The sequence below is a fragment of the Mixophyes fleayi genome, chromosome 3 (assembly GCF_038048845.1).
Source record: "Mixophyes fleayi isolate aMixFle1 chromosome 3, aMixFle1.hap1, whole genome shotgun sequence".
NCBI lineage: Eukaryota > Metazoa > Chordata > Amphibia > Anura > Limnodynastidae > Mixophyes > Mixophyes fleayi.
Window position 1 is genome coordinate 79385186 of NC_134404.1, and position 15843 is coordinate 79401028.

At 39.0% G+C, this 15843-nt stretch overlaps 1 protein-coding gene across 1 annotated transcript in view; it reads right to left on the minus strand.

Moving 5' to 3' along the window:
• CLSTN2 (calsyntenin 2) overlaps positions 1-15843 on the minus strand; it is a 707966-nt gene that overhangs the window by 26902 nt on the left and 665221 nt on the right. The window contains exon 9 of the mRNA XM_075201886.1: positions 13267-13429. Coding sequence (XP_075057987.1) covers positions 13267-13429 — 163 coding nt within the window. The remainder of the gene's footprint in view (positions 1-13266; positions 13430-15843) is intronic.

A 15843-nucleotide genomic window follows, 5' to 3' on the forward strand; every position in this document is an offset into this window, starting at 1 on the left:
TGTTTGGTCTTAAAAAGGACATGCCCACTTTAACAAACCAAGCACTTCAATGACAAGGAGTGCCACTTTTGAGAATGATGTGCTTGCTTTGGTTGGGCCCCCACAAAACAAGCTAACAATGGACTTAAGTCACCTAAGGTAACAGTGCTGTTAATGAACTCTACTGTGGCAAGATCCTGTTGTCATCATCCTCAGCCTCATCCTCACCCTCGTCAGTTTGTACATCATCCTCACAAATTATTAATTCATCACCGCTGGAATCCACCATTACAGAAGTCTCAGTATTTTGATGTAATTGGCGGAAAAGGCCTTCTTCGTGGAAATTGAAGTTGATTTTTATGAACATCATCTTTTCCACATTTTGAGGAAGTAGCCTCCTACGCTGATCGCTGACAAGGTTCCTGGCTGTGCTGAAAACTCTTGAGGGTGGGCAGCTTAGGCAGTGCAAAGAGAGTTTGTACATGGGTCTCCAAACACCCTTTTTTTACTCCCAGTATGTAAAGGGACACTCTCATGTGTCTATTTCTATGCTGTCATGGAACTAATCCTCCACCAGCCTTTGGATGTTGATAGTAGGATCAGGTGGAGATACGGCAAAGGTATCACGTTTTTTGGTCAATTCTTTTAGACCAGACCCAATGTAAAAATGTTGTGCTGAGTCATCTGCATCATCCATGGGTCTGTTGGAAAAGTTAAGTTTTTTCCTAGCAGCAGTTAAGTGAAAAACTGAAGGAGGAGACGCCGTAATGTCACGGAACACATGAGCTGTCGTCTTGCTCACCAGGAGCTACATGCATCTCTTCAGATCTGGGTCAGTTGGGAACAAAGAGAAGACATAGTTCTTAAACCGAGGATCAAGCACAGTCGCCAAAATGTTGTGATCCGATTTCAAGATTTTGATAACTCTTGGATCCTGGCAAAGCGAATAAAGTACTTGATCTACAAGTCCGACATACTTAGCATGATTGCTTTGTTTCATCTCTTTCAGTTTCTCAAGCTGCTTTTCTAAAAGTCTAATTGAGGGAATCACTTGATTCAAGCTAGCAGTGTCTGAACTCACTTCACAGGTTACTACTTCGAATGGTTTCAGCACCTTGCACAACACGAAAAGTATTCTCCACTGCACTTGAGTAAAATACATCCCCCTCCTTTCCCAATGTCATGGCTTGTGGAGTAAGCGTGGATGGCTTTTCGCTGTTCCTCCATCCGCAGAAGCATATACAGGGTGGAATTCCACCTTGTTACCACCTCTTGCTTCAGTTGGTGGCAGGACAAATTAAATTACTCTTGTAGCTGTTGCAATCTCCTACATGCTGTTGCCGAATGCCGGAAATGTCCAGATATTTTACGGGCACGCAGACATGTGGAAGCTTATTTTGTTTCTTCTCCAGGACAGTATGGACTACAACTGTTGGCTCCAAACTATTTATTTAAAAAATGGTCAGCCAATACATCCATGCGCAATTGCTGGGATGCATACAAAGCACTCACCAGAGGCCTACTTAATTAAAAGTTATGATACCATTATAAAGGGTTTCATATAGATTTAGGAACAAAGCAGAAAATTTGGACCAACCGCGTTGCATTGCAAGGAATGCAAATGCATTTTTTTTTGCATGCAGGGAAAAATACTGGCTGATTTTGCATGTAGCTCACAAATATTGGGCAGCTTTATTTTTACATTGCAATTTAGAGCCATGCTAGGAGACACTCCTTCCCAACTCTAATTTTATCTACACATTATAAATTTCCCCCCCTGCAATGCAAAATGGTTATGCCATGGTGCATTTGCACCTAACGCTTAATGAGTCCCAAAGTGTGCATCCAAATTATCATTAATAATGTAATCATGAATATACGTTAGTGGGATCATGGCACGTTCCACTACATTGCTTGTGGTGGGTACGTATATTAACTGCACTCTTACCATAACTGCTCTACTTCCTCTCCACCCCTTTATCTTGTTTCAATAATCTCGCGCCACAAAATTAAAATCTAGTTTCTGCACTGCTATGAAAGACTAGGTCTACCAATGAAACTAATCTGTATTACGCAAGGAATGTCTTCAGCTCCTCCCATTGGCCTGTGCAAAATTTTGCTCCTCCATAAACACAGTTGTCTTGTTCTGGAAACCCATGCTTTTTGTTGGAAATGTAACTATGCTTGTGCAAATAGAAGTGCAAATAGAAGTGCAAATAGAAGTGCACACCACCAGGGGATTTTTTTGCTGTGCCTGGACCATTTTTTTTGTCTGTAAATGAAGCGCACTGTGTCAATTATGACCACTATGTTCTTTCAACATACATGGAAATGTCTCACCTGGAACCTTCAGCAGTATATTACACTGGTAATTTAGCAGCAGGTGCTATCATCAGAACTATATTACAGCACTCAGGAATAGGGCAAGGCCTGTCTTGACAATTATGTAATGAGTTGTAACAAGCATCGCAGTGAAAACATCCAGGTGAAAAAATTCCAACCGTACCTCTAAGGTGTTCATTATATAAATGTCAGTGTAGTTTCACTGAACAGCAGATTGTCAATACAGCTCTTCATGGTGGAGTGCTCATTACATTAAAATTTTGACACTTATTAAATCACTTTTCAAATTTCTCAGCTTACAGAGAACATTGGTTGTGACCACAAGTATCACAGTCAATTGTCATAGAAACTAAACTTTGAATATCGTTTCAATGGAAAGTATAAAAAAGTGTACTATTAATGTCCACTTGCAACTTAATCTTGCTCTATTTTCTTAAACTGAACTTTCTAATTGTTTAAATGTCCTTGGTAGTATCGTTGTTAAAAAAAAATAAAAAATAAAAAAATAGGACGATGGATGACTGCTTTGAACCTTCATTAGCTAAGCCACCAGGAATGTGTGAATTAATTGCTTTAAATAATTCCTGTTGCTAATGTGCCCATTTATGCATTCTGTTATCATAACAGCTAGCACAATTCTAGAACTAAAGCAGCGACCTTAAATGCCTTTAAGAACAAAAGCATTGCTAGATTGGTGTTGTTAGGCATAATACTTCTAAAATGTTGCTGCTTCAATACAATGCTTTCACTGCGATAAAACTCATTCTTTTTAGAGAGTCTTGTTACAGACAATAATGGATAATTTTCTATGGTTCATACATATTTCTTATATTGTGTCAAAATAAGTGTTTAAATCCCAGAAAACTGAAGCTTAATATATCTTTTAAGATTCATGTGCACGCCTGTTTGCTTAGCGTAAAATAGACAAATTTGTACTGCACATGTACAAAAAAGTTGCACGTCTACAACCATAAACATATCTGACACTTGCACCTCCATATATTTAGAGAGGTGGAAAAGGAGGGGGGTGAAGGAGTGGAGACAGGTTCATGTAACTGCAACCTGCAAGACAATATATGCCTGTCAGTCACTGTATCACTTGTGGGTGCCCGAAGACTGGAGCAAATACATTTTGATGGTGCTAGTTGACAGCACCATCTAACCACTTCAGATTGGCTGATTGCGGATTCACCTCTGAAACTGATAGGTGCTTTCTTCATTGTTTGTGCCTATATTATATGAATTTGTTGGTGTATTTTAGAATTACATTTATTGCGAGTTTAATTTTTAAATAAGAAGGAATATTATACCTGTATTATTATAGATATTTTGTTTTTATTTAAAGCAAACCTAATAGCAAATGCATTTTTCACTATAAAACAAATGTTAAAAAAGCTATGTTTAACCCGTGACTTATAAGTACTTGCAGGTCTGCAATTGGCTCCTTTCTCTCTGTACTTAGCACCTTTCCTTACACAAACCTCCTCCTCTCCTACTTGCTAGGTAGACGGCGGGAGAGAATAGGACGGCCATCTTCTTTTGGTATACGTTTCTCACTGCAGAGGGTGAGCCCTCCAAATCCCCCTCCCAACTACTTTTCGGCAGGTGTTTGATTCAATTCAATGGGACCGTATTTTACAAACTGCCCATCGAAAGTCTTGGTGCCTAAACCATATGGAGATGATGTTTAAACTGTTTCATAGGCTCTACATGACCGGTATTAAGCTTCACAAGATTTGGCCATCGCAATCCAAGGCCTGCTGGGATAATTGTGGGGGGACAACATATTCCACGTGTTCTGGGGATGCCCGGCTGCCCGCTCCTTAAGGGACCTGATTTATTAAGGAACTTAGGCGAGAAATTTCTTACTTAAGTCTCCTGGACAAAACCATGTTGCAATGCAAGTGGTGAAAATTTGTTTTCTATTCTGCACATAAGTTAAATACTCTGCTTTTTTTATGTAGCAGAAAGGATATCCTCTGCTGCCTCCTCTCCACTCATGAAGTGTTTCACCTGACACAAATATGTATTAGAGAACCCGAGCTCTCTTTCTCCCTAGATTTCACCCAAGGCCTCCTCCCTTAGGGACCCTGCTTACATTTCTTGGACTGCTGTTTTTGTCATATATTGTTGTTCATAACTACATACCGCTTATATTTTTTATTGTGATTTTATTGATGTGTACCTCCCTCCCCTGCCCGCAGTCCATGCTGCCCCTCCCCCACTTGTTCCCTATTTTATTTTATTTTTTCTGTAGCCTTTCAATTGACAATCCATAATAAATATGATTGTTAGAAAAAAAGCTGTATTTATGACTTGGTTGGGTGTAAGTGTATCTGGGTGTATGTATGTGGGACAGAGGCAGAGCTAGCGAACTGTGGGCCCCGATGCAGGGAAGCAGGGCCCATAGCGTACTAGTTTCCATGTATCAGGCCCCATTATCTCCATGAGCCCCGGCACCAATGGTAGTTCCGCCACTTATGTCGGACGTAAACCTGGTGCATATGCTACAGGTACCAAGCTGGATACATTTTAAGAAGCATATGGCTCAGTATACATGTGGCTTTTTAGAGCTAAGTTTTTGGATGCATGTATGACCAACTCAGCATCAGCACCTTAAGGTTTAAAAATATTCATAATAGTTCCCATGCGAAGACAGGAAGTTAGAATTAAGACTCTTAAAATGTAACTGTAGTTTGCATGGACAAAACAATAACATAGTTTTATTAATTCTTTAGATCAAATAAGTAGGATTGGTTTGTCACAGCTTGGAATGCACACAAGAGCAGTGACATAAGATTGCAAATAGCTGAGTGCTTCCAGGTAGTAGCAGCAGCAAGTTGGATGTATGAACTTTGTTTCATATTGAGGTGAATTTAACACCATAATATTCCTGTATCATGATGAGCCTTGCATGGCTACCAGTCTGTAGCTTGTCTCCATTACCATGCTCCCACTGAAACACTGTGTGCTTGCTATTCTCATCCCATGAGATACTCTATGCTGCTGTAAACATTCTCATGATTTTATTGACTATTATTTATTTATGTATTAGCTAATATTTATTGAAATATATAAAGAGTGGCCAATTTCTTGGGTAAAACTTCCTAGAAGCAAATATCTTCCAATATTTCCATCAGAGCAGCTTGTACACAGCCTTAATGGGACTGACTTCTAGGGATTAGGGAAATCAGTGGAGTAAGCTATAGCCAATGTATTCCTCCCAGGATCAATTCTGAACAATCCTTTCCTAGATAATATGGCAGCTTATTCTGCAGGGAGTAACTGCTGGCAAATAGGTAAGCAGTTGCTATAAAAATCTGATAAGCAATACTCTTTATGTAACATTAACACAAGGATCATTAAAAGTGTTAGAAAACAATTAGAACAGTATTATACCATGACAGCTAAGCTACATAGTGACTTGTGGTACACTGACCATAAAAAGCATACGGGTCCCCCACTACAGAAAACCAGCCCTGTGCTGAATAGCACAGAGGGTATTCCTGACATCCATTGGCAGATGGGTACTAGATTAATAGTGCAATATTAACAAAAATGATTAAGATCTGCTGTGGAAAAACAAGTTCCAGCAAGCCCAGGCAGCAATCAGTGATAATCAATATCCTGACGCTGGGGATATCGACACCCACTATACCTACAGAAAAAAAACGGAAGAGTGAAATAACGACCTACTTAAAATGTACACTTACCTTAACCCTGACGGCGGAAATTACCAAAAGCACGGCTATGTGACTGCTGCTAAATGTGAAGATGCTGGAGCTTCATTCTGACGTCACCGAAGACAGCAACATCTACATTTAAGTGGTTAGGGTTAGGGATTAGGGTTAGGGATAAGTTTAGAGTTACAGTTCGCCGAATGTCGGTAACTTACATGACATCAGAATGAAGTGCCGGCATCCAGCATCTTTGCATTTACCAGCAGTCGCACAGCTGTGCTTTTGGTAATCTCCGCCGTCAGGGTTTAGGCAAGTGTTCATTTTAATTAAGTCGTTATATAACTCTTTTGTTTTTTGTTTTAGGTATAGTGGGTGTCGATATCCCAAGCATAGGGATATCGTACCCAACCTGGCAGCAATTGGCTGTTTTGGTATGCTAGTGCTTGCAGAACTAGCATGTTCATGACTGACAGTGGCTTCCAGAGGAAGCTGGAGCTAGTGGAACTACAAGTGACAGCATGTCCTGGAAGCCAGGGCCTGCTGGAACATGTAGTTCCACAAAAATAGCTAATAGTAAAAAAGCACACAGAATTGTTTTAGTATTTTAATTAAAATAGACATTCTCGACTATCCCCTGGTGTACCTTTTTTATTAGTATCCTAAATCCATAGGGAATGGTTTCGAAAAAGTCGAATTGGAATAAAACTCTAGGAGATGACCATCAGGAGCACTATCTAGTCACTGCTGATTGTCTGCTTGTGTTTTGTCCTCTCCGGCTGATGGTACTTGATTCATTAGCATCGCTGCTCTATTATATCAAGTTGTGGCCAACTTTTTACATCATTTCCTTTTGGACTACTGCAGAAAATAAGATTCCCATTGGATTATTAAGTGGTAAAGAACGGATGTGGAGGTGTTGGTATTAAATAAAATTTTATATGAAAAATATATATATAAAAAAACTGTTGCATTTATTAATAACTAACACTTTATGACACTTTTAGAATGACAATTTTTATCACCAGCTATGGGATGACCTGGATTATACTGCATTGCATGGGCACAAGCGGCACCATGTCTGGGTACCTTAAACGTGGCACACTCAGTGTAAAGTTTATGGAAATATCATCCATGGTTTCATAAACATGTGTAATAATAAATACTGAACTTCAGTTAAGCCTAGTTGTAAAAAGAAACAGCTCTCCTAACATCCCTAATAAAACTCATCTCTTCTGTCTTCAATTTCATGGTGATAAAGGATGCTAGAGGATGGTTTGGCATCATATAATCCCACCCTAAGGGGCCACTAAATCTGGTCATAATTTAGTGCCCTGTGTAGCTGGCAGCACAAACATTAGCACCGTGTTCTGCAGAACAATGTCAACTCAACACAGTTATGACCTTCATCTAAAGAAATAACTATTACCTAGAACTTTCCTTTCCTTTTGCATACCATACTTATACGAGCTTAACATTTATAAGTAGCAATGTAATGCCACTTGTTATGCTGTAGTAGCATGGCACACCAGTGCCTGTGATGTAGCTTTATAACCAGTGGTTGAAGTGGGTGTGTATACAGTGGTATGCCATACCGCCACTTCTTCCACTGCCTTCATTGGAAAACTATCAAATTCCAATCACTTACATTCCTATTACATTTTTCATACCGCCACTTCTAAATTTCAATACCACCCCTGTGTATAAGTGTGTACTGTATAACTACTAAGAAACATCATTACTGTCACTACTAGGTGATTTAGCCTAACAAGCCCTGCAATATATGTAGGGGGCATATGAGGGGCAAAGATGCTTTCAAAGCAGAGTTAAAACTATACTGGATGTTGTTTTAGGTGTCTGAGTTTTCTCAGGGCATTGGTTGTATCCGTGTTTTACATGTACATGGAATTTATGACGGAGGAAAATCTAGGCTAGTATGTAGCCAACAGTACAGCTAATTTCATTTCAACTAAATACTATGGGCCTGACGCAGAGTTGAAGGAAACCTGGGCGTAATTTACGTCCCAAAAGTAGCATATTTCAGCCCACTTCCCCAGATGCGTCCAGCTCTTCTCCTGAAGCATATGTCCCAGTTGTTGGCAGGCGTACTTACACCCACATACACAGGACCAGCTGGTAAGTGCAATAAAACTTTATAACCATTTGTTTTCGTAGGGAAAACTGCATCTGCTGTTAGGCTTCATTTAATATAATACAGCAGATATCATCTTTCTTCTCAAGTACGCATGAAAGTAACTGCAAACTCCAAGAGGTGGATGTATGGCCACCACTGTAATAAAATACATAGATTGTTTCGTAAAAATGCACCAAAACCTATTCAAACTCATGTTTTGTGCATCCGTTTTTGTTCAGGTCACACTAAGAAGATTTGTCTCGTGTTTATTAATTATATGGCAAATCTTTAGGAGTCTCATTTGCTCCACCAACACGACATTAATTATATTCTGAACCAAATAAAATGCTAATAGACACGAATGTAGGGATAGTGTTTTGTATCACATGGTGATTAGACGTGGTCCTACCTGACATTGGTATACAGAGGAATGAGTCCATTCTATTGTTTTTCCTGTTTAGTGTTTAGAAAAGGCTTTCACCTTAAAATATTTCTAGAGAGCTCCAGAAGCCAAGAATATATGTACAAATACTGACACACTGAAAATATTGCAGTAATTCATTTGCACATATTCAAATACATGTGCCAAAGAAGGTAAAGGATAGAAAGCTGGTTAGGGATAGGCTGCAAGGAGTGATAGGGGGTCATGGATAGGCTTCAATTAGAGGTATGTGAAAAGGATAGGCTGCAGAAGGTTAGGTTGAAGAGCAGGTGGCTAACTTTGGGTTAGACTGACTGCCATGGTTAGGTTGTGTGTGTGTGGGGGGGGGGGGGGGGAGGGCTAGCATAGAAGAATCTGCAATGTGTTAATACTGTTCAAGCTATTTTTAATGTCAAATGTATAACAATTGCTGTTGAAGTAGTGTTTGCAAACCTTTTAAACATATTTTAGATAGTGAAACAAATGTTCCCAAATGTTATCTCTGCAAGTGTCATATAGCGCATACAAAATCATTGTGAATTAACCACATCAATGGAAAGGCTTAAAGTGAAAGCACGGACGATAAATCATTATAGTGACATACAATTCAAAATTCTTTAGACTTTGTTAAATAATGTACACCTGACTTCTTTATTTAACACATTTTACTTGTGTTATTCTATAATTCACAGAACTGAAAGCATTCATTTGTGCACATGCATTTTTCATCTGCTCAGGACTGTGCAAGGCTCAGGGCAGCAGGGGCTATGAAACAGTTATTCCCATACTGGGTTAAATCTGAAAGCTGTACTAAATTATATTGGAAACCACAAAACTTGTTTTTTCCTCTCCCTCTTAACACCTAATATATAAGTAAAAATCGATAAAATATGCATTCCTTACATTATCCGAGCTGACAGCTATGTTGGCCTGGCTCCAAAACAGCAGCAGCAAAGGCACAGGAGTTACTAGCTGTGGTTAGAAAAGGGAGGTTCCAGGTTCAGATTTGACTGATTCCAAGTAGGCTAGAGGTTTGAAATGCTATATTTATTATAGAGATGGGCGGGCTCGATTCCCCGAGATCCGAATTCAGCCTATCCGAGTACCGAGCCGAACACGCTCGGTACTCTCCTGGCCATTCGGAATCGAAATCGAGGCAAAACGTCATTGTGATGTATTGGTATTACTGAGCTCGGTTCTTGCGAGATTTGAAAAGCATAAATACCAGCCTCCACAGTAATCCATTGCCATTTGACAGAGGGAGAAAACAGGGTTAGGTCACACTGGCAATATCAGCGCAGGGACAGAGCAGTAATTGGACACATTATTGTTTCTATTCAATGCCATTCTAATCTTAATACCATTTGTCAGAGGCAGGCTACTCTGCGTATCACCGGCTTCACTAAGATACATACAGTTGACAATCTGTTACAAAAACTAAGGGATGTCATTGCAACATGGCTTTTACCACTTGGACTCTTCTCAGGATATGTCATTTCTGATAACGCCACCAATATTGTAAGACCATTACAGGTGGTTGAATTCCATCACATTCCCTGTTTTGCTCACACAATAAACTTGGGTTGGTCATTCACCTTCACCAGCAGGAACAGCAGCAGCATGTACACCACTACGTAACATTTGTCACAGGCAGGCCACTCTTTGTATCACCGGCCTCACAGGCATACAGCTGACAATTTGTTACGCAAACTAAGAGATATGATTGATACATGGCTTATACCACTCGGACTCTCCCCAGGATATGTCATTTCTGATAACGCCAACAATATAGTGCGAGCATTACAGCTGGGTGATTTCCAGCACATTGCCTGTTTTGCTCACACCATCAACTTGGTGGTGCAGAGCTTCCTACAGAATAACCGTGAGGTGCAGGAGATGCTTTCGGTGGCCCGTAAGATTTCAGGCCATTTCAGGCATTCTGCCACAGCATGTAGGAGATTGCAGCAGCTCCAAGAGCAGTTTAACTTGCCATGCCACTAACTTAAGCAAGAGGTGGTAACTAGGTGGAATTCCACCCTGTACATGCTGCAGAGGATGGAGTGTAAAGCCATCCAAGCGTATTTTACAAGCCATGACATTGGGAAACGAGGGGGCATGTTTTTCAATCTTGCACAGTGGGGAATTCTTTCAGTCCTGTGCAAGGTGCTGAAATCATTTGAAGTTGTGACATTTGAAGTGAGTGCAGATTCTGCTAGTTTGAGCCAAGTCATTCCTTTAATTAGACTATTAGAAAATCAGCTTGAGAAACTGAAGGAGGAGATGAAATCAAGCAATTCCGCAAAGTATGTTGGCCTTGTCGATCAAGTACTTAATTCACTTCACAATGATCCTTGAGTTATTAAGATCTTGAACTCGGATCAGTACCTTTTGGCCACTGTGCTTGATCCAAGGTTTAAGACCTACATTGAGTCTTTGCTTCAAAATGAACGAGATGTGAACTTTTGCAAGGAGCTATTGCTCAGCAAGTTGTCCGCTGAACTGGGCCTTGTCTTGACGATGTGCCCTCCTTCAGCTTCTCAAGCAGCTGCTGCTCGTAAAAAAATTAATTTTGCAAAAAGAAGCAGGGAAGACGCAGAGGGCAGACCAGAATAGTTTAACATCTGGGCTAGTTTGAAGGATTTTTCAAAAAAATGTGTGACCTTGCCCATAACTCCATCCAATATGAGTATTAACATGCAAAGGATGGTGGAGGATTATTTTCAAGAGGTAATTGATATGGAAATGTCAGACAGTCCCTTTCCTTACTGGGAAGAAAAGCAGGCCATTTGGAAACTCATGTACAAACTTGTTTTGCAATACTTAAGCAGCCCACCCTCCAGTTTGTACTCTGAATGAGTATTCAGCACAGCTGGGAACTTAGTCAGTGATCGCCGTAGAGGGTTACTTCCAAAAAATGTGGAGAAAATGATATTTATAAAAATGAACTACATCTTCCACGAGGAAAGCCTTCACCATCCAAGACATGCAAGCACTGACTGTTCTCTAATGGCGGATTCAAGCGGCGATGAATTGATAGTGTGTGATGATGACGTACACACTGATGAGGGTGAGGATGAAGCTGAAGATGATGACGATAACATCTTTTTAAAACTTTCTATTTAAGTGTAGGGTGCAATCTACCCCCAAAGAGAAAAGGGACTTGGGGCATCACGGACCATCTTGAAAGGCTGCTGTTTGGGCAATTTCTCCTTCAGGGTAGGGTGTCATAGACAGAGTGAACCCAAACTGCCTTTGTCCATTTCTATTAATATTGCATAAAATACCAAAAAATTCAGCCATTGCAGACTGTACAATATTAATAGAAATGTACTAAGGCAGTTTGGTTTCTGTCTCTATAGACCCCCCTCCACTTGTAGAAAATACCAAAAAATTCAGCCGTTACAGACTGTACAAGTGGAGGGGGCCTAGAGAGACAGAAAACAAACTGCCTTTGTCCATTTCTTTACATATTTAAGTATAAGTGTAGGGTGTAATATACATCCAAAGACGATGGCTGCATTGCTAATATGCATAGATGGAGAGGAAGACAATCTGCTTTGTGTGTCGAATTAATGAAGGCCTACCAGGAGTGAAACTGTTTTTTAATAATTTATTAGCTTTACAACTACATTACTTATCCAAGAAACAGGTGGAGCACTACATTTGGTTCTTTTATGACCAAAAACATTGATTTTTGAACAAAATAGCAAAACAAAACCAAACAAAACCAAAACCAAAACACGCAATGACGGTTTGGCAAAACCAAAACACGACGGTAATCCAGATCCAAAACCAAAACACGGGGGTCAGTGAGCATCTCTAATTTATTATATACATTACTTGCAGCTAAACAGAATATCCTCAAGGAGGATCCTATGTAGCACAGGTACCCCAGTGAACCATTAAATAACCCTATTACACAAACCACGGGCACATCCTGTGAAAGATGAATGGATTGCTCAGAACTTACACCACCGACCATGTCCAGGATTATTCCCAATTTATAACACATATTAACTGGGGAAAAGAAAGGAGATACGAGGGGGCTCAAAACTTCACCTCCTCTGTTAAAATGATTATCATTATTATTATTATTATTTATTTATTTATAAGGCCTCACAGATTTCATAGTGCTGGATACAGAGGCAAGGAACAAAGAGATAAGATAATACACATAAGTAACACAGATGAGTGTGAGTAAGGCTATGGTGACTCACACAGGGTGCAGCAAAAGACTTGACAGGATGTACAAGGGAATCAGACAGTAGACAGACGATAGGGACAATAGGTAGAGATGACCCTGTTCATAAGAGCTTACATTCTAGAGTACAATGACTAAATCACTCCCATTTAATATCCCTACTCAAGTCTTAAATAGGACGTTTAGTATAAATAAGACTGTTCACAAGGGTGTCCTTTATCACATCAATGGCAAATCAGAAAGGAGAATGTTATAAGGGATTGGGTGGAAGTTAAGATTACAATCTTCACATCTGCTTCATTTTGTTGCAGCCCAATGGTTCACATGTAATTTGACTAGTTGGGGTTGTTATTTGTAATGTACTAGTTCCAGAACTCATGTTTCCATACTATCCAGAGGTTATGATTCACAATATATATATATATATATATATATATATATATATATATATATATATATATATATTACTTGGTTTAATATTACCTAAATGAAACACAAAACTCATTTTTACCTTGCCAACAAGCACCGACAGTCAGCTGCATGGCAATGTGTGAGGGATGTATAGGCCAATCATTGGTCACCAGGTATGGCTCGTAAGTTTCTCCATCCATGTAGAGCGTTACCAGTGGGAAATCGATGTTGATGACATAGTAGTGCCATTCTTTGTCACAGATCTAGAAGAGAAGGAGCAGATGACATTACATAAAGGTACCAACGTTAGTTAAATTAGTTTATTTCTTTACACAAGGTTATTCATGGTCTGTAAAATGACATATTATAAAGCACAACAACAGTAAACAGGTTTTAGGATGGGCAGTGACTCAATTCTAATAAACTGAAAGGGAACGTTGGCCTGAGATGTGAAGGGTTCACCCTGAATGTTATTATAGTGGCCTTTTGGAGACCCAGGGGGATGTTATTACAGACATTATGTTCCTAATACTAAGTTTTATGCAAAATACTAGAATAACTGAGACATCTGTATAATAATGAAGTTTCCCATGTAATGATGTATATGCGTGCTTGTGACGTCCTCTCAGGGTTGGGGACTACCACTCGTTGCAATGGTGGTTTTTTTCATATTTGGAAAACAGAGCAAAACAATGCACAATAAACATACGCAAACTATTTAAACTAGTATTCTTCCTGACCATCTCATGTAAATGGGTGTATCCTGGAAATTGTCTGCTTCTCCTATAGCAAACAAGCAAAAACAAGGATATATGAACAACGGTCACATTTCACAGTAATTTGGTCATTGCTTGACATTGTTCAACTGGAATACCAAAAACAGCAAATACACAAGCAAACCCACTCATATACTGATAAATACAAATCTAAATATAAATACTGTAGATCAATTATGAAGCATATCTATTGTGGACAGAAAACAAACCTTGGTCTTGAACTGATGTATTTGGCTGGTCTGGACTGCCCAATGCACATCAAGGTGCACCCCTACTCTCTGCTTGCAGGAGATACCTCCTCAGCCAGAAGTGACCCTTGGTGTGCACAGAGGCAGAAAAATCACACAGTCAAAAATGTAGATGTCCCATCAAAGTCCATCTCCCAATGATTTAATACCACCTCTTTCAATAAAATAAACTTTTCCATTTTTCACTTAAAATACGTATTGAAACTGGACTGTGTATATTACATGTGGCAATTAAGTGTTAAACAATTTATTATATTACTCAGGGTTTGCATGGAAATGCACTTTTCAGACAAAGTGCAATTTGGAGGCGTAAAACAGGTCCGGTTAACAGTGTAGAATGAGACTCTAGAATGCCATCTCTGAGCTGGTGCAAAATGGAATTACCTTTGCATCAAAGAAATGGCTATGTACCTCTTCACCTGGCAATGGATGTTGCTGCTCCCTTCACCCCTTATTGCATTACAGTAATTTCACTCCACAAAAGGAAATCTCATTTCTGTACTGCTCCACAGAATGAGGCTCTTCAATGTTCCTTCTCCATTCTTTACCGGAAACGACTGCACTTAGTCCAACTCTTCCCCTCTGGTTACACTAACCCCTTGCTCCTCCACAAACACCGCTACCTTGCTCTGTAAACACAGCAGAACACACACCATTCCTATTCCGCAAAGGGAATTCCTTGGTGAAAGGGGAGTATGAATGCTCATAAAAAAAGCTAGTATTGAAAATGTAGCTACTGAGAACTCTTTAATTGATTAATCCTAAAAACCATGAAACCATAAACCCAAACATTTATTAAAACTGGTTCACTACTAAAAACTAAAAGGTACACAAACCCATAGCAATCAAATACTGTCTTTTTTTTTAGTGTACTATAGAAAACGAAAACACCTTGGTTGCTATGGTTTGAGTAACTTTTACATGGGCATCACCTTGTTTATTAAATTTCCAATATATCCTGAGTAAAGAGTATAACTGTAAGGAAACTAGAAGTTGCACTTTTATACAGTACATTTTTAAATTGATAAGTAAAGTGTTTCCCTATTGATTATGTACAATCCAGCCCTTATTACAGATTATTAATCCTCTATACTCTGTTCACAATGCCAAATATGTTGATTTGTAAAGGCTTATGTACCCAAATACTATTTTTTTGCAACTCAACTTCATACATATTGTAGCAATGAAGATTACTGATCTGTATGGTAAGAGGAGCATGACTGTGAACAATAATACTTGCATTAACTAGTAACTATGCTCCATTCTACACTGTCTTATAGGGCTCAGGCATCTTTACTATACTCCATTCAGGTATCAGAGATGGGATAAAAACTGAACTAAAACAGGGGTCTCTAATCAAAGTCTTGAAATATAATAATAATAATAATAATAATAATAATAATAAATTTATAAGGTATCCTTATGAATACTAATAATAATTATTAATAATAATTATTATACTGGAGTATCATGTATGTACCATATCATTTCACCCATATAAACCGTATTAAAAAGAATATAATTTAAAACGTTAAGCATTTATGTATACAAAATGTATGTCTACAAAATTATTTTTTACTAAGTAATCATTTATCCATGGCAACATAACAGGCACAGATTAAGTTCCTTAGTGGTAGCCTTGTATATGAATTA